The sequence below is a fragment of the Myotis myotis genome, unplaced genomic scaffold (assembly GCF_014108235.1).
Source record: "Myotis myotis isolate mMyoMyo1 unplaced genomic scaffold, mMyoMyo1.p scaffold_m19_p_2, whole genome shotgun sequence".
Lineage (NCBI taxonomy): Eukaryota > Metazoa > Chordata > Mammalia > Chiroptera > Vespertilionidae > Myotis > Myotis myotis.
The window spans coordinates 49,368,428-49,394,686 of NW_023416324.1; the positions used below are offsets into that span (position 1 = coordinate 49,368,428).

The 26,259-nt window shown below is 36.5% G+C and overlaps 1 protein-coding gene across 5 annotated transcripts in view; it reads left to right on the top strand.

Annotated features, from left to right (window-relative positions):
* LRRC7 (leucine rich repeat containing 7) overlaps positions 1-26,259 on the top strand; it is a 479,490-nt gene that overhangs the window by 246,663 nt on the left and 206,568 nt on the right. The window contains exon 9 of one of the 5 annotated variants that reach the window (XM_036352081.1): positions 17,216-19,384. The exons of the other annotated variants lie outside the window; for them this stretch is intronic. Coding sequence (XP_036207974.1) covers positions 17,216-17,222 — 7 coding nt within the window. The 3' untranslated portion in view covers positions 17,223-19,384. Of the gene's footprint in view, positions 1-17,215; positions 19,385-26,259 lie in introns of those variants that run through there. 5 annotated transcript variants of the gene reach the window in all.

The window sequence follows — 26,259 nt, forward strand, 5'->3', positions numbered from 1 at the left end:
CCTACATTATGCGGGTTGAAATTTATTTAATAGCCTTCAAAAATGTTATATTCATATGACATACCAATATAGTATATTTACTATATATCTATTATCAAAACTATCATTATGTCAATTATAATCCCCAAATCCATAGGCTGTTGACAGACAGCTAATCTGAATATTCTGTCTTCTCTTTTTGGTTAGTAATGGCTTTTTGTAAGTTGAGCCAAGAACTTTATTCCCTTTTGTTTTTCTCTGCTGGCAAATTGGGGTTAATGGCTTCTGATATTAAGTCTCTTTCTTCTGACAAGTGTAATGCAATCACTTTGGGGAAGCTTTTTAAAGCTAAATTATAAAAATATAAATGCTGCCAACCTTTTTCAAATGTTATGTTTTTGTTAAGAGCTAACAAAGTTGAGAAAGGAATAAGGAAGCCAAAACAGTGGAATATTTTATTATATGTGACTATTATATGTTCATTTTGATCCATTTTTACATCAACAAAAACTTTCCTAAAGAAGCTACTCCAGTTAGATTTAAATAAGTATTGATATTTAAAGAAACTGTATTAATCTTCCTTTATTAATAAGTTAAAATGAACTAAATAGTGTGAGCAGACATTTATACTGAATATACCTGTTTCTCCAACAGTCTACTTATGAGCTCAATTCTGTGGTTTTCCAATAGTTTCCACAATTCATAACATTTAATTCACCATTTATATTTCTCTTTTATTTTTTGTTTATGTAGACATCCATTTGATAGTGTTTTGTAATTGTTCTTTAACATTAAAAGGCTCATTAGATGACATACATATTCTGTGTTGGATTCTATTTTGCTAAATAGTTGACTGTCATTGTATTTTGGGGTTATTTTTTGTTGCATATTATTCTGGAGACTCTCTTGCTACTCAGAAGAATCAAAGCTATTCTGGTTTGCCTGTTTAAAATCTTATATATATATTCATAATGTAAAACTTGTTAAAGAAACAACACTGGAAAATTTACACTTGCTACTTAAGCTGGTTTTCTGCCTGTGACTTCTCTGCAGCTATCATAGCAACAGCAGCCATCATTTCATGGTGTTTTATACCTGCCAGCATTATGCACACTTGCTTTATATTTATCACTATATTAATCCATATGGATCACTATAATACAGGTATTATTATCAGTTTCAATTTTATAGATGAGGAAAATAATGAATAAATAAAACAGAAACAGGCTTATAGATACAGAGAACAGACTGATGGTTGCCAGAGGGGGAGAGGGTTGGGAGACTAGGTGAAAAAGATGAAGGGAATTGAGAAGTACAGATTGGAAGTTACAAAATAGGCATGGAGATCTAAAGTACAGCATAGGAAATACAGTCAATAATATTGTAATAACTATATATGGTGCCCATTGGGTACTGGAAATATCAGGGAGAACACTTTTTGTAAAGTAATATATGATTGGCTACCACTATGTTATACAACTGAAAATAATACAAAATAATCTTGAAAGTAAACTGTAATTTTTTTAAGTAAAATAAAACAATGGAGAAAAATAATTTATAACAAAAAGTATTAATTGATAGGCTTGCCTTGTCCAATATCAGAACATATTATTACATATACTTATTAAATAAATACTGTCTATAAAATATCAATTAAGTCAATGGAACGAAGCACAAAATTAGAAATAGATCTTAGTATTTATAAGAATTTTAAATATGACAAGATGAGTATATTAAATCAGTGGAAAGGGTGTATTATTTAATCAATATCATTGGAACAGTTGGGGACCCATTTGAAATAAAAAGGAATTAGTCTCTGGCTTATTCAGTATACAAAAACTGTGGATGATAATTTAACTTACAAGGTTAGTTGCATCAATGTCTTGAGTGACCTAAACAACACAAACAAACAAAACAGGAAAAATAAAAATTCATTAACACAGTAAAGGCTAAATCATGATACAGTAACACCATAAAGCCATTAAAATGATGATTTATATAAATTATTACTGAAGAAAAGAAGAAAGATTCAGAAAACTGCATATAAAATAGTTTTATTTTTATGAAATAAATAATGCCACAACCGCTTTTATTTGTATGTGATTAGGTAAGCATCAAGAAAAATAAAAAAGGTGACATACTGGGTTATATATTTGGGTCACTTGAGGCTGGGGTCAGGATGAGAAGAGTAAAGAGTAGAGAGGAGAAAAAGATGAAAAAAGTAAACAATTTTAAAAAATTAAAACTGTGCTAAAAAAGTATAACATATAAATTTAGAAAAGTTATATTTTTAATAGAAAATAAGTTGAAAAGGACTGCCAATTACTTCAATTGTTATCAGCAGTTAATGAATCTGTATTATAATTCACCAGTTCTTCAGCAGGGTCGATAGATATCTTAGTTCATGCAAAATGTTCTTTAAATAAATTCTGGAATGGGATTCTTAAACAATATTCAATGGACACAACTTAATGTGACCTTCTGTCAACATACTGCTTTAGAAAAATGAGAGTGTCAGTAAAAATCTAGCAGTGGTGACTTGAGAATTGCAAATGCTCTTTAATGGACTTTGACTCTTAAAATGTAACAGATTCGATCTACATGATGAGACCTGCTGGATATGACAAGCAATTTAACCAGTCGATTTTACAGGGAGCTAAGATAGAAATCAGATTAAAGAGGAGGAGCCCTAGCAAACAAGTTTGATAAAAGCTACATACATCCAAGGAGGTAGAAAATCAAGTTCAAGGCAGTCAAGTGTTAAACTGGTACTATAGGACAAAAACAAACACACAAAAAACAGCAGGACTCAGCTGGCAGTGGAAGTAGCCATAGCATAAGAAGCTAATCGAGAATCTCAATATTAGACCATAGGCACTTTGCTTTCTGCCTTTATATCATGCAGTGTCTATGTGTGGTGGAGCTGAAATCACACGGGTTCTTGCAGTTCAAAGGCAAGTGGCAATCTATCCGGTCCTACCCACACTGGATAAAATCGGTTGCTAGAGTCTAGCTTTCTGGCACTTTTTAAAAGTTATCTGACACATAGGACAGGTTTATCAAGTTGAATTCCTTGCAATCGAGCCTTCTTTATTGAGAACATATTTCAGGGTGAAGTTGCAGTAGCGTTGTATTTATGTAGCAGGGCAGTCTCTGGCATGTCTGTACATAAGGGCACTTTCTGCCTTGAAAAGTCATTAGTCAGTACAATACCTTCCAAAGTTAACCACAAAAGTATCCTCAGTAAAGAAGTCTTTTTTTCTTCCTCTCCTTTATACTCTAAAGGGAACTATCTATAGCCTGTGACAGTATGAAAACATATTTGCAGTGTACTATACAGGTCTAAACTAGACCCCCTCCCCCAAGTCTAAGTCGAATATGGAAAACTGATAGTAGATTCTTATACTGTATATGCCATATAAATTATTTTGTTGGGCATAAGTAGTTGATGAGATCTCAAAAGAATGGGGCCTTTTTTTTAAAAAAAAAAAAAAAGAATGAAACTGTTTTTACAAGAAAACAGAAATCCAAACAGTATTAAAGCGTGATAGGGAAGAATGCAGTAGAAAAGTCCAGATTTCCAGATTTCTGCCTGGAAACAATTAGTTCTGTCTACAGCTTACCAATAGTTAATAACCATGTTATGTTTGGATGATCACATTAACAGAGCATTCTGAAACAGAACAGGGTCTACTGGACCTGAATAACAGGAGGTATTGGAAATAATTTCAACAAGTGTAATTAACGAGGGATATTGTCAGTTAAGAAATTTCACAGGGAAAATGCTATTGTTAACAATCCTTTAGAGTTGTGGTCTACATCCTTTCTGTTCTTAGAATCTTGCAGGTAAATTATCATCTACATGTTGCAGTGCATCATGGGTTCCTTAAAGGCAACAGTTCCATGCTGAACTCATCATTTGTCACTATCTGTACTTTTTCCAGTATCCCCAAGGTCATTAGAAAGAATAGAAATAACATATTCTAGAACCTGTGAATCATCCTAGTTCTATTTCTTACTCCCACTTCCAATCAGTCAACAAATTCTGTCAAATCTGTCTAATTTGCTTATTCATTTCCTTTGTCTGGAACTCTCTGCTCCCAGATCCATCCGTAGCTGGCTCCTTTTTTATCATCCAAATCTTCAATCAAATGTCACTTGTCCTAAAAGTCATTGATGACCTAGCCACTCCCATTCCAGCACTTTCCAAGTCCCTTGTTTTAATTTCTTTGTAACACTGATTATTATTATTCAAATTCTAGTATTTCTTGTCTCTTTTCTAAAATTTCTCTGTGAGAATATGAATCTTGTCTAGCTTGTTCATCACTGTATCTTCACTGCCCATTGTACTGTCTAGTTCATAGTATACATTTAATATGAATGTATTTTTGTGATATTATTTTATTTTATTATTCCTTATTGATTAAAGTATTACATATATCTCCTTTATCCCCCATTGACCTCTCCTCCGCCACTCCCATCCCCAGCACATGCCCTCACCCCCCTATTGTCTGTGTCCATTGGTTATGCTTATATGCATGTATACAAGTCGTTTTGCTGATCTCTTACCACTCCCCCTCGCCTGCTTTCCCTCTGAGGTTTGACAGTCTGTTTGATGCTTCTCTGCCTCTGGATTTGAATGTATTTTTTTATTCATTCATTATAGCATTCATGCAACAAATACTTATTAAGTGCTTGTGTGCCAGGCACTGTGTTATGCATAGGAGATGCAATAGTGGGCCAAAACAAACCCTATCTTTGTATTCATGGAGCTTAGATTTTTTAAAAAAAGATAATAATTCATCGAATTATCATGTAACTAAATGTAAAACTACAGATATGAGTAGTTACTTTCAAATCTGTATTGCTTTTTTAATCTCCATTACCTTTGCTTTAATTCAGGTTATGATCATCTCTTGCATTAATTTCCCTGTGTATGGTCTTGCCACCCTCCACTCTATTTTTCCAAAATTAAAGTGCAGATCTTAAGTAATTTTCTATCTTAAAACTATTAACAAATTCAATAATTTTCAAGAAAAAAATATCTAGGAAACCAAGATGGCGGCATAGGTAAACACCAGAAATTGCTGCCTCGGACAACCACTTCAAAAATACAACTAAAAGACAAAACGGACATCATCCAGAAACCCAGGAAGGCTGGCAGAGTAGAAATTCTACAACTAGAAGAAAAGAGAAAAGCACACAGAGACTCAGAGGAGGTACGGAAGTAAAGGGCAGAGGTAAGGAGGCGCACGCTGAAAGGGCTGGCAACTGAGGACGTGGTTGTCTTTTTCAATTGGGAGGGAGACACACCCTTCCGCTCTGAACTCCAGTTCCGGGCTAGTCTCTGGGGACCCAGACTCATACGGGGAAAAACTGAACTGTCTGACAGCAGGCGGAACTCAAGGGAGGCTTTCTATCAGAGGTGCTTGCAGCAATTACTGCGGGACACGGGACACTGAGATCCACCGGGGCCTCTTAGGGCAGGACTGAGGATCAGCCATAGCTGTTTGCCCTGCCCTGTTGATTCCCTGAGACCCTGTGCCACCCAAGCTGTGGGCAGAGGCTTTTGCATATGAATGACCTGGCCCTTTGCAATCTAAAATTACCTAATAAACTGCAGCTGGGTCAGAGAGACCCAGAACATCCAAAAGAAGGCCCAAGGACACACAGCAGCTTGCATTGCTTCACAGCTGGGCCTCATCTGGGCACCTCCAAATCCCAAACAAAGAAGAGGAATCTGCAGATCTCCCCATAGCTCCTGCTGGATAGCCTCAGGCAGAGGCTAAATTAGCACCTCCTTAGAGATCCAAATGCCAGTGTACCCATTGGTTAAAGTGGGACCATCCAGATTACAACTCCTCAGATCCATAAGGGACACACTCAGGGGGCAGTCTCAGTGAACACCAAAGCCCCACTGAAGCAAGTCTTGCCCCAAAAGGATGTCTTCAGCACAGGAGTTCTCCCACCATAGACACAGCTGATTCTCACAGGCAATTGGACTGGAGATCAATTCCTCCCAGTGATACCAACAACAATCAAGGCTTAACTACAACAAGACTGTGCACAAAGCCCACAAAGGGGTGTACCAAGAGTGTCCACCTCAGGTAATTGGGGAGGCTGAGCTACTGGGCCCTATAGGACACCTAGCACAGAGAGCCACCCTATCAACACAGGGAAGCAGCCAAAATGTGGAGACAAAGAAACAGTCACAAATGACAGAAATGGAGGAAACCAAACTACTGGATATAGAGTTCAAAACCACACTTATAAGGTTTTCCAAGAATTTTCTAGAAACCGCCGATAAATTTAGTGAGACCCTCAATAAATCTAGTGAGACCCTCAGTAAATCTAGTGAGACCCTCAAAATATCTAGTGAGACCCTCGAGGATATGAAAAAGAACCAACTAGAAATTAAGCATACACTGACTGAAATAAAGAATATTATACAGAGATCCAACAGCAGACTAGAGGATAACAAGAATCAAGTCAAAGATTTGAAATACGAAGAAGTAAAAAACACCCAACCGGAAAAGCAAAATTAAAAAAGAATCCAAAAATATGAAGATAGTGTAAGGAGCCTCTGGGACAACTTCAAGCAAACCAACATCCGAATTATAGGGGTGCCAGTAGAAGAGAGAGAGCAAGATATTGAAAACTTATTTGAAGAAATAATGACAGAAAACTTCCTCTACCTGGTGAAAGAAATAGACTTACAAGTCCAGGAAGCACAGAGAACCCCAAAGAGAACCACACCAAGACACATCATAATTAAAATGCCAAGGGCAAAAGCCAAAGAGAATCTTAAAAGCAGCAAGAGAAAAACAGTGAGTTATCTACAAGGGAGTACCCATAAGATTGTCAGCTGATTTTTCAACAGAAACTATGCAGGCCAGAAGGGAGTCGCTAGAAATATTCAAAGTGATGAATAGTAAGAACCTACAACCAAGATTATTTTACCCAGCAAAGCTATCATTCAGAATTGAAGGTCAGATAAAGAGCTTCACAGATAAGAAAAAGCTAAAGGAGTTCATCACCACCAAACCAGTATTATATGAAATGCTGAAAGGTATTCTTTAAGAAGAGGAAGAAGAAGAAAAAGGTAAAGATAAAAATTATGAACAAGTACATATCTATCAACAAGTGAATCTAAAAACCAAGTGAATAAAAAAATCTGATGAACAGAATAAACGTGTGAATATAACAGAATCAGGAGCATAGAAAGGGAGTGGACTGACAATTCTCGGGGAGAACGGGGTTTGGGGGCTGCAGGAAGAGACTGGACTAAAATCGTACACCTATGGATGAGGACAGTGGTGGACGGGGGTAAGGGCAGAGGGTGGAGTGTGAACTGGATGGAGGGGAGCTATGAGGGGAAAAAAGAGGAACAACTGTAATAATCTGAACAATAAAGTTTTAATTTAAATAAATATATATCTACACTCCTTAAGATAATGACTCTTCATGACCTGCCCCCAACTATTTCTCCTTCCTCTCCTAACCCCCTCTTTTCCCTCCTCACACTCTATGCTCCAGTCACCTGAATTACATTCTTATCTCTGGGCCTTCAAGCATGTTGTTCCTGCTACCTGGTCATCTTTTCCTGCTTTTTGTTTAATTAATTTACTTATTCTTTATAACTAAGTGGAGGTAAGCATCCCAAGAATTTTTTTCTAAACCCACTCAGAGTATCTCTGCCATGCCTTTCCTATGTTTTCTTAGCTAAATAAAAAAGTATACCATTATTCTTTAATTGTTTATTTCCTTGCTTGCTTCCCTTGCAGGCCTATGATTTCCTTTAGGTCAAAATGACTTTCATATTTTTAGATTCATTGCCCAGAGTAGTAACAAGTTTGTAGAATAAATTTTTGAAGGATGGTTGGATGGATGCATGGATGGATGAGTTCATTTGACAAAATTAAAAAGTATAGGATGGCATTCAGCACAGCTTCAAACATATACTATTAAGAATGTGTGTAAAAACATACTGGCCAGAATAGAAAGCTAGTAAAGCTCCTTTTGGGTTTTCCAAGCACTGTGACAGGTAGCACTCAGTAATTTACTCACTAAATTTATTCCATATTTGTTGATGTTAAGAAAAGAACGTCATTTATTCATACCTTGGTGTTGAAGTGTTGGAAGAAAAGGCAGTATGGCAACTACATCATCAGACTGAAAGGCAGTTTGCAAGATTTCTTCTGCTGAAACACTTTAAACAAAGGGTGTTAACATCCTCTAGTCTTCAGTGAGGAACTTTGTAACCAAAGAAGAAAAGCTGTGGTTGCACTCTGTCACTGGACACATGGAGTCATGGAGGCAATACCATATCACATATCAGACAAGCTTGAATATTTGGACTAATAAGTAAAATATAGTATAGAATAAGACTTACCAATAAATATGTGGAAACCATTGCTGTCCAAGGGGAGTTGACTGTGTTTTCTAGAGAAGAGGAGCATGAGGGCAGAAAGGTAAGCTGCTTCTCAAGAAGCCCTCTGGAACCATTTGCAACAAGGCAGTTGCTTGCTGCAGTTAACCAGTACGGATAGAATGAGTATAGACCAAAAGTATAAAAATGAGATGATTCTCATTGGTCTACTGACAACATCCTACCAGAGGGGAACTGCTTTCATCTTATACCCAACGAACTAAATAAAATAACTTCCTTTACCTGCAAAGGGTAACTTAAGCACCAAGGCAAGTACTTACATATCAGCTACTGTCCTGGTAAAGGTGTCAGTGACTATCTGCAAAATATCTGTGCAATAATAAGCAAATATTTGTTAAATACCTGCTGTATTTCAGGCAGTAGCCTGCATGAGGCCTCATTATCAGAAGGAAAAATGAAAGGTAACTGGTGAAATGAAGCCACAGTAAACTTTAGGAGTTAAGAGGAGTAGCCACCAGATTCTGATAGCCAAGGAATTAAGGTACTCAAGAGCACCAAAGTAAGTGAGCTACTGAAGACAGTTCCATATCCTATATAATAAGACCCTAATATGCAAATTGACTAATGGCAGAACAACCGGCCGCTATGATGCACACTGACCACCAGGGGGCAGACGCTGAACGCAGAAGCTGCCCCCTGGTGGTCAGTGCACTCAGCCAGAAGCCAAGCTAACGGCTGGTGAGTGCAGCGGCAGTGGCAGGAGCTTCTCCCACATCTACAGCAGGGGGACATCCCTGGAGGGATCCCAGAATGCGAGAGGGCACAGGCCAGGCTGAGGGGCACCCCCCCTCCCAGTGCACAATTGTCGTGCACTGGACCTCTAGTCATATATATATATACACACACACACACTAGAGGCCTGGTGCATGAAGTTAGTGCACTGAGTCCCTCAGCCCAGCCTGCACCCTCTCCAATCCGGGACCCTTTGGGGGATGCCTGACTGCCAGTTTAGGCCTGTGGGATCAGGCCTAAACTGGCAGTTGGACATCCCTCTCACAATCCAGGACTGCTAGCTCCCAACCACTAGCCTACCTGCCTGCCTGATTGTCCCTAACCGCTTCTGCCTGTCAGCCTGATCACCCCTAACCACTCCCCTGCCAGCCTGATCGACAGCTAACTGCTCCCCTGCTGGCCTGGTTGCCCCCAACTGCACTCTCCTGCCGGCCCAATCACCCACAACTGCCCTCCACTGCTGGCCTGGCCACCCCTAACTGCCCTCTCCTGCTAACCTGATCGCCCACAACTGCCCTCCTCTGCTGGTCATCTTGTGGCTGTGGACGCCACCATCTTTGAGGGTGTGGCAGTTAATTAGCATATTCCTTCCTTATTGGCTGTGGGCGCTGCCATTTCTTATGAGGGCGGAGCAGTCAATTAGCATATTCTCTTATTGGCTGTGGGTGCTGCCATCTTTGAGGGTGAGTCAGTCAATTAACATATTCCCTCCTTATTGGCTGTGGGCACTGCCATCTTTGCAACAACATGAGGGTCAATTAGCATATTCCCTCTTTATTATATAGGATATGACATAGAGAGAGAGCTACTGAACAAAGTACCTGTCACTTTAAAAGTGACCTGAAAATCAGCCTGTTACCAGAATAATTTCAAATTCACCAGCAGTAATGAGTGAAGACATCACTCCTAGATGCTACTGCCAAGTGGAAGAGAATGTTTAGTGGTAGATGGAATGTTTGAAGAGGAATAATTGTGCCTAAATGCATATGTCATCTAAATTGTAGTTGTAAGTAGATTTGCACTTGTCAAGATGGCAAATTCTCAAATGACAAAAACAATGAAACAAGATAAATTCAATAGGATACTTTTGCTATAGGTCTATTACTGTTTCTGTAGGGTCTGGAAATGGAACACAAAACAGGAAATAATGTGGAGAATCAGTAATGTGTGACAGGCACCAGCAAGCTAGATGGTAAAAAGTATAACCCCTTATTCTCCCAAAGTAAACTCAAAGAACTTCTAGAAATTAGGATCGAAAGGCATCCAGACTTTTCAGACATAGACCTTCTGATTTCAAGGATTACCATTTTCCATTTTAGTTCTTACTATAATACTTCCTGGAGAATATATACATTACCAGATTTTCCATATAATAAATGCATCAGAACATTCTTAAAACTTATAATAAAAAATCATATCAATCAGCATTCCTTATAGTGATGTTATTCAAAGCAAAGTTTGTTTTCAATTAGCTTCAAAATTAATTTGTTAGCTCTAAATATAAATTCTGCATTAGTGCTCCTGTGGTAATTATTGCTTACCGTCAAGGCTCCATTAAGTTTCCATGTTTAAAATGATGAATATGTACCTCTACTGATTACTGCTTATGATTTAATGAGTTATTCTTAGAATAATAATGTTTTTAGCAATATGTTTATTGTTTTTGAACATTTGTGAAATGACTTAAACCTTGAAAAGTTTGTATATATTTAAACTCAGAGTGGAAGTACAAAATCACATTTTTCAGGCTCTTTGCAATTCTGGTGTAAACTTATGAAGGCTCTATTATAGAGAACTTTACAAAGTTATCATACATTCACATGACAAAGGTATTCAGAAATGTAAACTAAATATTTTATTTCAGTTTAGATCTTGAATTAATTACAAGTTATATATTTTATTAATCTCCTCTTGCTCTTTTAATATTCTGCCTACCTGAACCTAGAGTGAACATTTTGCCAACATAGATATCTAGAACCTTTAGCAATTTTTTTTTGTTCTTCCAATTTTCCAATATGGGGATGGAGTCAGGCACACAAACACATAAGTATAGTTCTTCAAGAAGCACTGATATAAAATGTAAAAGTCATGCTGACTCTCAGCGGGTTGCAAGTAGGATTGGATTAAAGGATATATATAAAACACCTACTATAATGCCAAGTGAAAAGGTTGGAACATGGTTTTGAAGAATCCTGTGATCCACTGAAGAAAATTAAGCTAAGGAGTGCCATGATCAGATTTGCATCTTTAACAGTTATGTTAACAGTTATGAAGCAAAGTTGAGGAAGATGTCATTGAGGAGTCCAGAGGGATGAATTTAGAGACCATTTCAGCAGCCTAGAAATCATGTAAACCAGTTTAAAATAATGACAGTGGAGTGACGAGCAAAGACACAAAATATACTTAGGATATACTTAGTGAAATAAATACTTTAGTCAATGATCAAATTTTAATTAAGAAGGGTTGAAGGAAAAGAAAAGTCCAGATGACCCACTGGTTGCTATCATGGAAGACTTTTTGAATTACTGTACTATAAATGGATACAGAAGAAGGCTTGGGAGATATGGGAGGGGTGGGACAGGTACTAGGTGGAAATATTGAGTTTAGTTTCGGACCAATTAAATTTTCATGAAAGGATATGGTAGTGAGGTACAACTGATACACAGATCCAAAGACCAGGAAAAAACTCTGGAATTAGAAGTTTGGGAATCACACCATACAGTTAAGCCCAGCGCAGTCAATAAGGGCTCCTGAACTTCTAGAAGACTGATTAGATTAATTGAGATAATTCAACATGGCAAAATATCTTTTGAAGTCATTAAAATTGTGTTTTTAATAATGAAAATGTTCAAAGAATAACACCACATCAAATAAACACATAATGTAAAATTTCTTGTACAGTAAAATCTTAATTGTGTAAAAATCAGTCTTAAAAGGCTAAATGGTAAAGCCTGAAAGAATTACAATGGTCATATCAGGGTTAAAATTTCATGGTGAGTCGCCCCCTCTTCTATGTACCTATATTTTATAACTTTTATTTGTACATTACTTAAAAATCAAGTTAGGGTAAAGGTGGCGTCCTAGAAAGATAATTATTAAGCTGTGTCTAAAGGACAGGATAGAAATCAGCCAGGTGAAGAGAACAGTAATAGCAAAGTTACAAAGATGAGGAATATGCTGTGTCCAGGGAACCATACTCAGCTGGAGGTTGTGGAAGCATATCATGATGGCAGACAGTGTCCAGAGAAGAAGCTAGATAAGAAGGTGTGCTAACCCTGTGCCCACTTGTTATGTTGAGGTTCTATCCCATGTACTGTGAAAATCTGTTAAAGAAATACACGCAAGGTAAGGTAATGTATTCATTGGCTAGGGCCACCGTAACAAAGTATCACAGATTTGTGGCTTAGACAACAGAAATTTTTTTACTCACAACTCTGGAAGCCAGAAGTCCAAGATCAAAGTTTCAGCAGAGCTGGTTTCGTCTGAGGTCTCTGTCCTTGACTTGGTCTTCCCTCTGGGAATCTGTGCCCTAATCACCTCTTCTCATAGAAACACCAGCTATATTAGATTAAGGTTCCCTCTAACTACCTCATTTTTACTTAATTATCCCTTTAAAAACTATATATCCAAATACAGTCAAATTCTGAGGTATTGGTGGTGAAGACTTCAACATATAATTTTGAGGATGGGGAGGAGACATGATTCAGCCCCTAACAGAGAATGATGTGGTTAAATTTCCTTTAGTAACCATGTAGAATATGGATTTAAGTGAGAAGAGATGGATTGATAGTCTATTGTAAAAGATCACCATGTTCTTAGAACTCTGGCTGTAAATCAATGAATTTAAAATGAATGTAAAAACCCAGACACAATAAATTAAATTTTGGGAGATCCTATTCTATACCTATAATACAGTTAGAGATAGGACTCTGAAGCTCAAAGATAGATAATTAGCCTGGAAGTCTAGCTATGGACATTGTCAATACATGTTACTTGAAACTATAGGGGCAAATTCTTATATATTGAGTGATGAGAGCAATGAACCGGGAATGAAAAACCAACATTTACAGAACAGGCAGAATAAGCCCATGAAAGAAATATTAAGCTATGAGGTAAAGCAGAAAAGTGCCTTACCGTAAGATCTAAGCAAGTAGAGATCTTTGATAAAGAGAATAAGTAATAGTCAAAGACAGCAAAGAGATCCCAAAGATAAATGTTGAATTTGGAATGAGAATTTTGGACATTGATACTTAACAACAATTTTTTGAACTTCTGTGTGTGCGGCTATAGGTAAACCACTGTAAAACATGCATTATGTTTCATTTCAATCGACTAAGAAAAGTATCATTATCTCTGTTTTACAAATTTAAAGAATGATAGCTCAGGAAAGTCAAATTACTAGCTTAAGGTCAGCAGATAAGCAACAGATGTTCTAGATTTCTTTACCACTAGCAAAGAAATCTGGAATAATTAACCACTAGTAATACTAACTCCCTAAGAGCAAGACACTTTTATTGAATTGAGGCTAGAGACCCAAAGAGCAGTGGGTTAATGAATGAATGTTTGGTGAGGAAGTAGGATAGACTGCCTTTTGTAAAAGAAAAGAAAAAAAGACAGAGAGCAACTCATCTTACGCTTCTTCTTTATTTTTTTGACGTTGCCTGGGACACAATAGCTGCTCAATAAATTATAGTTCAATAAACAAGAAATGAATGTTAACTTGAGCTAGGCATAAGGTATATATGTTTGGGTTTGGAAGAGGAGGTAGCAGAGGTGTAGATTGTACGCAGCTCAAGAAGAAGGAACCAGTAAGAGAATAACACTAAAGAAGAAAGAGGGGAAAACTGAAGAAGTTAGATCCTTCCTAGAAAAGGTTGATAAGGCCTGGGATCAAGTGCACAAGTAAGAATTTGACCTGACTAGGTGAAGAAACACTTTCTTTAAGGTTGAACAAAAAGCGTGAGGTATAGAAATAAATGTGTCAGGACACATGACAAGTGCTTCATCTTCCAACAATCCCCTCCATATTAAGCTCCCTGCTCAAAAAATATCTCACCATAACCAATAAGTTTTGTGCTTTAAAATTTTAATGTACTTATACCAGGTACATGCAATTTTCTATGCCTAGCATTCTCTCTCTTACTGTATGGAAATCTTAGAATTTTTTTGAATTCTCCAAACAGAATCTGTCATTTCCTCTTTTTTACACCTCTCAACCCACTCCTTCCACAGTGACTTGGAGGCCATAGATAAATCACTTTCACTTATTTATTAAGCTCCTTTGAAATACCATAGCATATCAACAGAATATTTTGAATGCTATAAGGAATATACCTTATAGCAGAGATTTAGCTTGAACACAATTGCATTTCTTTTATTCAAACATCTATATACAAAATAATGTATATGATTCAAATTTACTAGTCAGCTAAAGACTATTCTGTCAGATGACTGCATCTATAATCATAAAAACATAATATGCTAATTAGACCGGACGTCCTTCTGGACGAAGCCAGGGCTGCAAGGGATGTCTGGGTCCTGGGTACCAGAGAGAAGCAGCTGCTGGCAGCCAGGGTAAGGAAGGCCTACTCTTGCATGAATTTCATGCACCGGGCCTCTAGTTTTATAATAAAAGCACATTCTTAATTCATTGAGTTTTAATAATCTCATACTGAAAATGACATACTGATTGAAAAAATTTATAAGTGTATTTAAAGAGTAAAATATTACTTGTCAGTATAAAGATATATCTATCGATCACCTTGGTATCGAAAGAAAATGATTTGTACTCAGGCCCTATCTTCAAAGCCAAATTGTATGCTGCAACACTTTCAGCTTTCAGGTGGTGTTGAATTGTGCCTGGTTCAATAATGGAATGAGAATGCTGACTGCTCTATAGCTCTTCTGTTAGAAAAATCCATTCTTGAATAATCTGTAAGCGCTGTGAGAAGGTCAAATGATGAGGCACAGAGATCTGAGACAAAACCCTAAGATTTCGTTGTTTTGACTTTGCCAGCTATCCAGCTGCATATTTAAAATTCTCCAGGAAAAATACACAGAGTGCACAATTCTATTCAACTTGAGCCTGAATTTGACCTACATAGTATTATCTATATCTAATTTTAAAAATATGGTAAGAAATATAGAATATAACATTCTTTATAATATTTACACATACTGTTATTTTTCTTGTATCACTAAAATAGTAATGTAAATGTAAAAACATGAATTAGGAGAGTTATGATAATGATGTGAAGTAGCTATATTGATTTGTAAATAAATACCTCGTTTAAATGACTATTTAAAAATACAACCCAAAATAAGTTAAAAACTAAAATTCTAGCAAAAGCTATGAATTTATATATGTATTGCCTGTCAGTTAACCATGCAGATAAGTAATGTTTGTTCAATTAGTCTATGTGCAGTCCTAATCTGCCTATTGGAAGCATTGACTTGTTCAACTTTTAGAGCATTTACCAAGTGTTTCTAATGTAATTAACAATCAAATGGTTTTGAGGATTCTACTTTTTGCCTTCTACTGTGAAAATACTTTAAGATTAGTGTTCACCAGTTTCAGTTGTATGCAAAAATATTGTAATGTCAAATCTTTTCATTTTTTAATTTAAAATATTAAAGTCTCTTTATATGGGAGAAAGAGAAATTTCTATTGCAACTAAGGTATTGAACCATCATTTAATATTATGTATAACCATAATTGCATTTTATCTGAGATGCCATAATTTTCTGTTTTGTTATTTAAACATATTTAATTTTAAATCATTATATGTTAGCAAAAATATAGCATTTAATTAATTTGAATAAAACATAGCACACTGAAAATTGTAATTAAATATGGATATGTCATTAATTGAAATGTGATTGGTGGCTTTTCTGGAACAAATGGAGAGCAAAATTAAACTAGAATAAAAACATGATGAATTGATTCAGTATAAACAGGATAGTTTCTGCTGAAAAATTATGTTCAATAAGAATTTGTCATCATAATTTGTGATTCTTTATCACTTTACAGTATGTCAAGTGTAATGAATTCAGGTGCACAAGCTATGTAAATGACTGCCAATGCTTTAAATAAAAAAGACGGTTACTTAACTCAAAATAGCCATGGCATATAAATTTGAGCTACTGTTGTGTTTCCAGATATCATAAATATTTTGTAAATTATTTTGTACTAATATATGCATTTAGCATTTTGCATCCAAGTCAATGACTTTTTTAAATGTTTCAAAATACAAATACACATATTTTAATTACAACATGAAGATGCTGGGCAAAATTTGCTGTTTTAAATAGCTTATTAAGAAATAACTGGAAAGAATGATTATTTTTTGCAACCCAAACATTCTTCCAGTGAAAATACTTTTCATATAATAAAACATACGCTTCTATAGATGTCCACTTACATATGTGTCTTTCACTGCTTTCTTTCAGTGTTGTTTTCACACATAAGAGCTTTTTTCAAACATTATGCAGATTAAGCTTAATTATTCTAATATGATGGGAGCTGATCTTTGAGAGAAAAAAAAATTTACTTAACAGAGGACATCCATAAACCGAATTTGTTATTTTCAGGAAGAAAAAGAAACCCTGAAACTCAGAGTAAAATATCAATGGGTTCATTTATATTCTGCCTTAAACAGCATGCATTGATAATGCTCATTATTGGAGAGTTCATTTAAATGAGCAGGAACAATCTTGGAAATGAAAGTTATAGCAAGTTTTTTTAATGGAAATGGTTTATCACTCAGTAATCTTTATATGAATATTTGGCCCCCTCCTTTCAGGAAGTATGCATGTTTTTAATCATCTGATCCAATTCCACTCAGTTTAACCTTCTATTTTATCTAATATTTTTTCCTAATCCTGGAGCTGTACCTCTTTACAGAAATCTTGTTTAACACTTATTTCTGTGGAATTATGTTAAAACAATCAAATGTTCCACCTCCCTGTACTGTAGACCAAGTGGTATTATTTTAGTCACCTTCTGCATTAGGAGTTCCATCTTTTGGGCATTGAAATTGATTTTTCTCATCTTAGCATCTGAAGATCCAGAGTGTGCCCCTTGCCCAATCGCCTGAGACTATACAGTGACACCTACAACAGAGGATGTGGAGGCAGCAGCTTTCGGTCACCAGAAATGGCAACATCAGGAGCATCAGCACGAATAGACTATGTAGAGGTAGTTCTCCCAAACTATGTTATGAAACCAAACATTTTTGGTGTGCTACCTGCTATGGGGGCTGCCTTCTTCCCGCCTAGTGTTATGCAAAATGTTTGGTCTTTGTTAAAGTTTAACAATGACATTTCTAACTAATATAGAGAAATGTGATTTTTCTTCCAAGTATGTTCAGTTGCCTTAACTTTCAATGAATATGAATTTTTATCAGCCTCAGAAAAACATTAATACCCAAATTTTTGTCAAATTTATTTCCTTATTATATAAAGCTGCTGTCACATGTACTTTTTGTATAAATATTTTTAAAATATATCCGAATAACCCATCATTTTAAAGGTCATCCTTATGCAGTAAATAAGAGAATTTCTCTGATCAGTTATATCCTCCAGAGACTAAATACGGTAGGCCCAGTTTTCTGTTACACGCCCTGATGATGTTCATTGTGAACTTTTTTCCAAGTGAAAGATAATTCCCACATGGCCCCAAGTCAAAATATGAAAGGCTAATGATTGACTGGTCTTCTGTATCTTTTCATTTTATGCAATTTAATGTGAAAGAGTTATTTTGTAGCTATAAAACACATTTGTTAATTAACCACATTGGCTTTATCTGTACAGTTCAATGACTTACAGCATTTCAATTTGCATGTAAAATGAGTCTCTGTAATGATGGCTTTGCAAAATAAATAATAATTTACATAATGGGTGACTTTAAACACTTTACATGTATGGCTTAGAAGTAGGATATATTTCATCTTGAAATTTTCAAGTGTTTGAAATCCGACATACAGAGGTCTTCATGTTAATGTAACAGCAAATTCACAAATTCATCGTTCACCCCATCTTAACTTTTTTTTTTAACAAAGCAAGATACAAAGAATTTATATTAGTTCTATTGGAACTATTGCTTGATTAAATATAATTTGAAGGTTTTTTTCATAAACGAGATATGAGCAGGATATATTAAACTTAACAGTTTTTTCTGGTTTTTGAGGGGGGAGGGTGTTCTATTTCATTTTGTTATTTAGGAAATTGCAAACTGTTATTACTTGTTTTTTGTGTGTTGTTTTTTGTTTTTTTTCCAAAATCTGCACTATGGATTTGAAATGTACTTTTCTGAATATTTCTATTCAGTTTTAATGCATTTTAATTATGTGAAATATATAATGGATATTATATATACTTGTATATATAATATCCATTATATATTATATAAATATAGTGTAATGAAATTATGTACTAAAATGTATAGCCCTTTGTGAAAAGCACAATACATTTGCAAGTGGATATTGTTGTTTTTTAGCTCAAATTATGTAAATGTTGATTTTTTCATAAGTACTTGTAAAAATTCGTACAACATTATTTTTAGCTGTGTGTGCCATACACTAATTGACTTCTGTCATTTACATATATTGCATATCTCTAGAAACTGTATACCAAAAGGTGTATTGATAATTCTAAAAAGACAAAAGTAAATTTCTGACTCATCTTTAAAATAAATTGTGCTATTTTAATGTAGTTTTATGTGTTCTCACCATGTTCTTCAAATACCATTTTAGAGATTATTTAAAACATTCTATAGGAAAGTAGTGTTAAAGATTAAAGATATACTTCTGTTTTGCTTTTAACATATTCCAATAAGAAACTGGATTTTTCATTGTTAAAATTTGAGAGCTGCAAGTAGAGTCTGAAGTAACATGTTATTCTGTTGTATAACTATTTTGTTTGCATAACCTTACTGCAGTAAGCTATATTGCTTTTCTGGTCTTATGATAACGTATTGCAATTAAAAGCTTGTATATGTAGGATAAAGGGAACTTTTCTCAATAACAAAGGATTAACAGGTAACTTGAATAACTGTTGTCAAAGCTGGAGTGGTTTAAATTGCATTAGCAGAAGTGATTACAAGAGTAAGAAATTAAATACCAGTGAATACAATAACTCAATTCGTTGTTGCCCACTGTTACTGCTATATGCTACCCTAGTGTTCCAAGTGTAAATGAATGTAAATTCATTCATAATGTTTATATCACTCTAACGCTAATCTTTTTTTAAGAGGAGTCACACATACCAGTGTAATAAAATGTGAAATGTGTTTATGAGTTACATATTTTTAACCACTAGATATATATTTTAAAACGAGGTAAAATAGTAAAAAGAAAAAATGCGCTTATATGCATTTGTAGTTATTGAAATTATAATAATGTCTTATAGTGTACTTTTAGAAATATATATATATATATATATACACTGAGATATGCATATTAAGTGAGAATTTATTTAAATATAATTAATGATAAACAAAGTGAAAAAACCTCATAAGCAGGCAGTACAATATACGCTTACCCATTCCCTAGGATACCAAGGACATCAGAGCCCTTCCCTCCTTCATAAATGTCACTCCCAGGAACCTGGGCCACCAGGCAAACAACATACTGATTTGCCCTTCAACATCTTTTTGACACGTCATGAAAGAGAAGTCATTTTTTAATGGCTCGCAGGAGTGCCTCAGAAAATAGGGTGCATCTTCCCTATGTTTCTCAGAAGTTACAAGTTCTTGCAGGTTTATTAAGAATTCTATATACTCTCACATCCCTATTTTTTGGTTATGTTAAATTTTACTGACTAGGGTTTCAGTTGTTTTTTTTTATCAACTTAACCTTCCTGTAGCAAAACTGGCAGACCTACATCTTGTCACACACAAAAATATAATTGTTCTATTTTTAGTCAAAAACAAAATTTAAAGGAGTCTTGTTAGCTGTTCTAAGTTTCATTTTATATTGCTTGCTTCTGCCATAGCAATTAATATAAATTGGATAAAAACTGATAGTTTATATGTGTTGGCATAAAAAGCAAACAATATTAGTAAAACAAAATTATGGCATCTAGGTGTCATTACAGTAAAAATAACAGTTTCAGAACATCAGGGGGTTAGAATAGCCTAAGGGTGTGGAAACTTCAAATCTCATTGAAGTCAGAATCTTCTACCAAACCAATAATCGCTCCCATCTTCTCCCAATGTACAACTTGCTTTGATGTCAGCTGTATAGTACATACAGATATAACATTTGAAATCCAAACTCTTAGTTACCTCTTCTGCTTGGCAAATTTTGAAGGAAATACATATCTTTAATTCATTCCAGTCCAATAAACATTTGTTAAGGGCTTACTGTTTGTCAGGCATTGTGATTAACATTGGAGACACCGAGTGAAACAGAGCCCCTGCCGTTAGGCAGATGACAGTCTGGTAAGGAAGACAGACACGCAAAGCATTACATGCCACACAGCACGTTACAGGGGATTATGGAAATGTGGTAAATAAACAGAAGTAGTACAGAAAGTACTTAATCCTATTGGCCAAGTCCGAAAAAAATTTGCAAAGGAAATGAAGCCTGAGGAGTCTTTTGAACAATAAATTGGAATTGAACAAGTGGGCAGAAGGAGGAGGATTGCTTAAAGTGGAAGGAAACCTGTCACAGGGATTAATGTGCAAAATAGTAGCATGTGGGAGGAGTCCTCATGAGGTAGATGGATAAGGAGTCATCGTGAGGAGAAGGGGCTTGTGTGCCACAGGTGGACTTCATTTTGTGAGCAGTAGTAAGGTTTCAATGAAAGGATTGTAAGCAGAGAAATGGTAAGTTAGATTTGTGAGCAATGGGATAAAATTTATTAGTAAGAATTCACAGGCACCCTCCCCTCTACAGAGGCAAAGAACAAAAGCCGCTCAGTAGATTTCCATTTGTTCGCTTTTGTTTTTTAAATTTATCTTTATTGTTGAAAGTATTGAAGTGTATATTGCATAACATAAAATTCACTAGGTGCATAATTTAATAATTTTTGGCAAATTTATGGAGTTCTACAATCATCACTGCAAAGCAGTTTCGAACATTTCCATCAGCCCTACCAAAAATCCCTCTTGCTCCTTCACAATTAATCCTCATTCCCACTCCAGCCTCAGGCAACCACTAATCTGCTGTCTGTACTATAAATGTGCCTTTCCTGAACATTTTGTGTAAATGGAATCATACATCTTGGGATCTTTTCTCTGGCTTCTTTCACTTAACATAGTGTTTTTGAGGTTTCTGTCCAATTGTTATGAGACGAATGGGACAGAAGTATTTCACTCCCAAGGAAACCATGAATACTCAGGAAATAAGACATGTCAGAAGGATGTTATGTGAACTTGGCCAAGGTGTGGAAGATATACAGTATTGAAAATCCAAGATCATGAGGACAGGATGGCGTGGAGAGTTCAGTGAGGGCAGAAGAATCAGAGTGTACAGTAACGTGAAAGTAGAAGATAACATGTCACGTTATTTTAATTAAGTTTTCTGAAAACTAAACCTTGAACTTCTATTTCTTCTCTACCTTAAAGGTTTGTAATGGGTATTTGTAAATTTCCCATTCATTGCACTTCCTGTTTGTGGTTACTACTCTAGACATTACATATGCTTTGTTAGGTTCTTGAGTTAAAATCATTTCTCAAAAAAATGCATTAGAGAAAGCCAACAAATCATGTCAGACTGACATCTGCAGTTAAAAGTGAATCTAGAACAAACTGATTTTTCCTTGGAAAACCATTTGGGACAATATAGTAGTCCCAGTGAGATTGGAACTGCATTTTTTTTTAGAGAATGAGAATTGTTTTAGAAATTCTAGTTCAGTTGGAAAGACCCTTAGGTGGAATTATGAGACCACCCAAGTCACACAAAAATTTAAAGGTTTCTTTTTTATAAAGGAAGGCAAGACTCTGGACCTACTTGCAAGCTCCACTCCACTTGCTGAAAGGGCTGTTCTGATTTAGCTGCTGCTGTGGGATTGAAGATGAACCAAGTTTTGGTGTTCCTTGCATAGACTATTAGTTACTAGAGAAATCATAGGATTGCAGTGCATCAGATGGAATAAAAAGACTGAGTCTGGCCAGAATATAACCACCACGTGAGTGTACCAGGAAAGACAAGCTCAGAAACAAAGAAGCATTAAGTAGGAGAGCCTGACAGAAAGCTTTAGGTGTGATGTCATGACTGGCCCAGAACCAGGTGAACCCAGGTTAGAGTCTCAGAACAACACAACCAAGGCAGGCTGGTTCTCATGCAGGAAGGAGTCCTGCCATGCCCTACCTCTCAACAGACTCTGTGGTCCACTGAGGTGATGAGGGACTTCTGATGGGTGATCAGAGATCCTCTGGAGCCACCCCAGGGTGATGAATGGAACTCAGTCCCTAAGCTACAGAGTTAAGGTCCCCTGGCTTGGCCTAAGATGGACAAGACAAATCCTAAACCCTTAATGTTGGTGTGATCTGTTAGAGCAGTGGCTCTCAACCTTCCTAATGCCGCGACCCTTTAATACAGTTCCTCATGTTGTGGTGACCCCCAACCATAAAATTATTTTCATTGCTACTTCATAACTGTAATTTGCTACTGTTATGAATCGTAATGTAAATATCTGATATGCAGGATGTATTTTCATTGTTACAAATTGAACATAATTAAAGCATAGTGATTAATCACAAAAAAACAATATGTAATTATATATGTGTTTTCCGATGGTCTTAGGCGACCCCTGTGAAAGGGTCGTTCGACCCCCAAAGGGGTCGCGACCCACAGGTTGAGAACTGCTGTGTTAGAGGAATTAGGAGCATCAGCCAGCTATAAAACTGAGACTCTGGTCTTAAAAAAGAGAAGATATTAACTGTACTAATGTACTCAGATCCTAAGAATTGGCTATTCCTCTGTGACATGTCCAGAGACATTGGATAAGAATTTGCATACACTGGGTTTTGCATACTAAGAAGTGCTGTGATCCAAGTTAGTAGATCTCCTTACACATTGAAAATAATTAGAGGAAAGAAATTGCCATTTTGAGGCTATGTTCCTTGACAACAGGAGAGGATGCATAAGAGTGAATACTGAGGACTGGGAGACCAGTTGCTGCAATTTGGCCAAGAGAACATGAGTACCATGACAACAGAATGAAGAAGATTAAATAGGATAGGGAGACATTTTTGGAAGTGAAATTCAAAGGCCTTTCATCAGAGTGTAGTTTATTCTTGGCACATATAAGGAACATGGGAAAAGGTCCACAAAATCAAACTGCTTCCAATTTATGCCTTAAATCGAGGACTCAATCTGGGGCTTTATGATTTGATTTGAAAGGGATTTCTCAGATAAGAGACACAGTCATGTTCAAATGCAACGAATAACGAATTGCAAGCCAAACATAAAGCATCTTGTGTTAATACCTATTTTTGATTGACTATGGCCCTGCTTCTATTTATTAATTTGATTAAAGTGAAGTCCAAATGTCAATGCTTCTGTGAAAACTCTGCTGGTTGCACATCCCCATTCATACTATAACATATGCATGTCAGACTTTGAGTGTAATATTGCTGAAAAGTTATGTTGTATTATTATTAGTTGTTTGAGGGTCTATTTCTTTGAGATATTTGAAGACAACACTATGTCTTCATCATTCTATCTCCCTTCAGTGGCTAATAAAATGCTTTGTCCAAAGTTACATTTGTTTACTGAATAGAGAAGATATGGCAATCAGGAAATATAGTTTTCTGCCAAATATTTAAATACTGTTATATGTAATAAAAGCAACACAAATGTCAGAAATTGTTAAACTGTCACAAGAATTATTCTTACCAGAACTCTCTGTGAAACAGATGCATTTATTTGCTACTTAGTCTCAATTAATCAGGCTACTAGAACATTGTTGAGTTTGAAACTGTTAGGATCATTCAGCTAGTATGTGTATAAGTATCACTTCCATTTGAATTACTAAAGTGTAATTTTAGTCCATTATTCTAAAATTTGGCAAATATATTTTAAATCAGGAATGATTCTGGCCTTTCTCACCAAACTTTACCTACTTGAGAGGTTGTCCTAAAAACCCATCATGACATCTTCCAGCGTGTAAGGTCTATGTATGCCTATTCTTATGTTCTCTGCATCCCAACTAGATTTCAATAATCTATTTTATACTTACCTTCTGTATTTTTCCAAATTGCCAGTTTTTTGGGGTTTTTTTTGGGGGGGGGGGCGTTGAGGACAGGTATGATGTTTTATTCATCCTCCAGAGTACCTAGCATAGTGGCTTGCAAGTGGTATGCATAATTAATAAAGAAAACGAGAAAGATGGAAAGGAAGAAAAGTACTCCTCCAAAAAAGATACTCGAGAAAATCAGATTACTCCTGGTTGGAAGGGAAAGAGGGTGGATCTGAGAACACTCGACTGAGGCTATAAAGAGGAAGCTGTCCTTCAGTTATGGAGAGAGCAGTAGCACACTAGGCAGAGGAAAGTCCAGGCATGTCTGCGGAATAAGGAGTGTCCGTCCTGATTTTGCTGATAGTTGGAATAAGTTGAACTGAGTAGTGAAAGTAAAGTGGAAAGGTAGATTGAGGAGTTTGGAAATAGCTAACTGGTAGCTATTAGATTATTTTATTATGTGGGTAACAAGGAAGAGTTGATATTTAAGGTAGAAGTTAAAAACTCAAATGAGATAAAATGTTTAGAGCAACAACCCATAAATAAAGCAAATATATGTTTAAACACAGTGCAAAACACATTTTTAAATCTCTGTTGAGCAGCTAGTACTTATATAGATTTAAAGATACATGAAGTCATATACAGTACAATTCAATCATTGTTTTCCCCTTTAATAAAATAATAATCTAAGTTTAACTGATCTAGTCTATAAGTGATCTCATGTTTCTTGACAATGAAGGGAAACTAACACTTACTTAGTGGATATGCGTCTCTTTACCCACAACATAATTTCATTAGATGTTATAACAACTGTATAAGATATGTGTTTTTGTCATGTTTTTCCAATGAGGAAATTGAGTCTCAAAGAAATTAAACAATTTTACAGAAGGTCACTCTGATAGAAAATGGCAAGACCTGGAATCAAATCTGCTTCTTTCCCTAGTGCTCCCATAATGTACTCACTTCACTGTTTTGCCTATAGATTATATTTGCCTGCTTACATTATATTTTTAGCAACTTCAAAACATTTATGCTAATGTTGCTCATTTGATTAGCTCACCTGCAAGGCACTGGGTTAGGAATCAAATTCTATTAAACTTCTTATAGATTATAGACATTTATCCCATATGACAAGAATAGGTTATTCTTTTGAGGTGCTTTTCATTAAAAATATTTCAGGTTCTATATAGGGTTCTGGAATTACAGATTAAGCATTCAGCCCTTATTATGATAAAACTAGAGGCCCTGTGCAAAAAAATTTGTGCACTGGCAGGGGAGAATGGGGGGCGGGGCAGTGTCCCTCAGCCCCATTTGTGCCCTCTCACAGTCTGGGACCACTTGGGAGATAACCACCTGCTGGCTAAAGCCCATTCCCCAGATGGCAGATGGCAGGCCTGATCCCTTGGTGCCTGCCCCACCTCACCGGGTCGCGCACATGGCAGGGCCGATCCAGGGGTTGGGGCACCGCCCCGGGTCACACACATGGCAGGGCCGATCTGGGGGTTGGGGCGCCGCCCCGAATCGGGTCGCACACGGGACGCCCCGATGGTGGCAGGGCAGGCTGGCCGATCACGGCTGTCCCGCCTGGCCGCCTGGGGTTGGGTCGCACATGGGACGCCCCGGTGGGCCGGCAGATTGCTGCTGCCCCACCTGGACGCCCTGGGTCCGGTCGCACATGGACACCTGCCACCCCGGGTCACAGATAGCAGGCCTGGATGGCAGTAGGGCAGGCAGAATGACGCTGTCCCTCCCCACCGCCCTGGGTCGCAAATAGTAGCGCTGTCCCACCCTGCCTGCAGTATGCAAATTAGCCGCCATCTTTGTTGGTGGCTAATTTGCATATCGTGCTGATTAGCCAATGGGAGGCATAGCGAAGGTATGGTCAATTACCATGTTTGTCTATTATTAGGTAG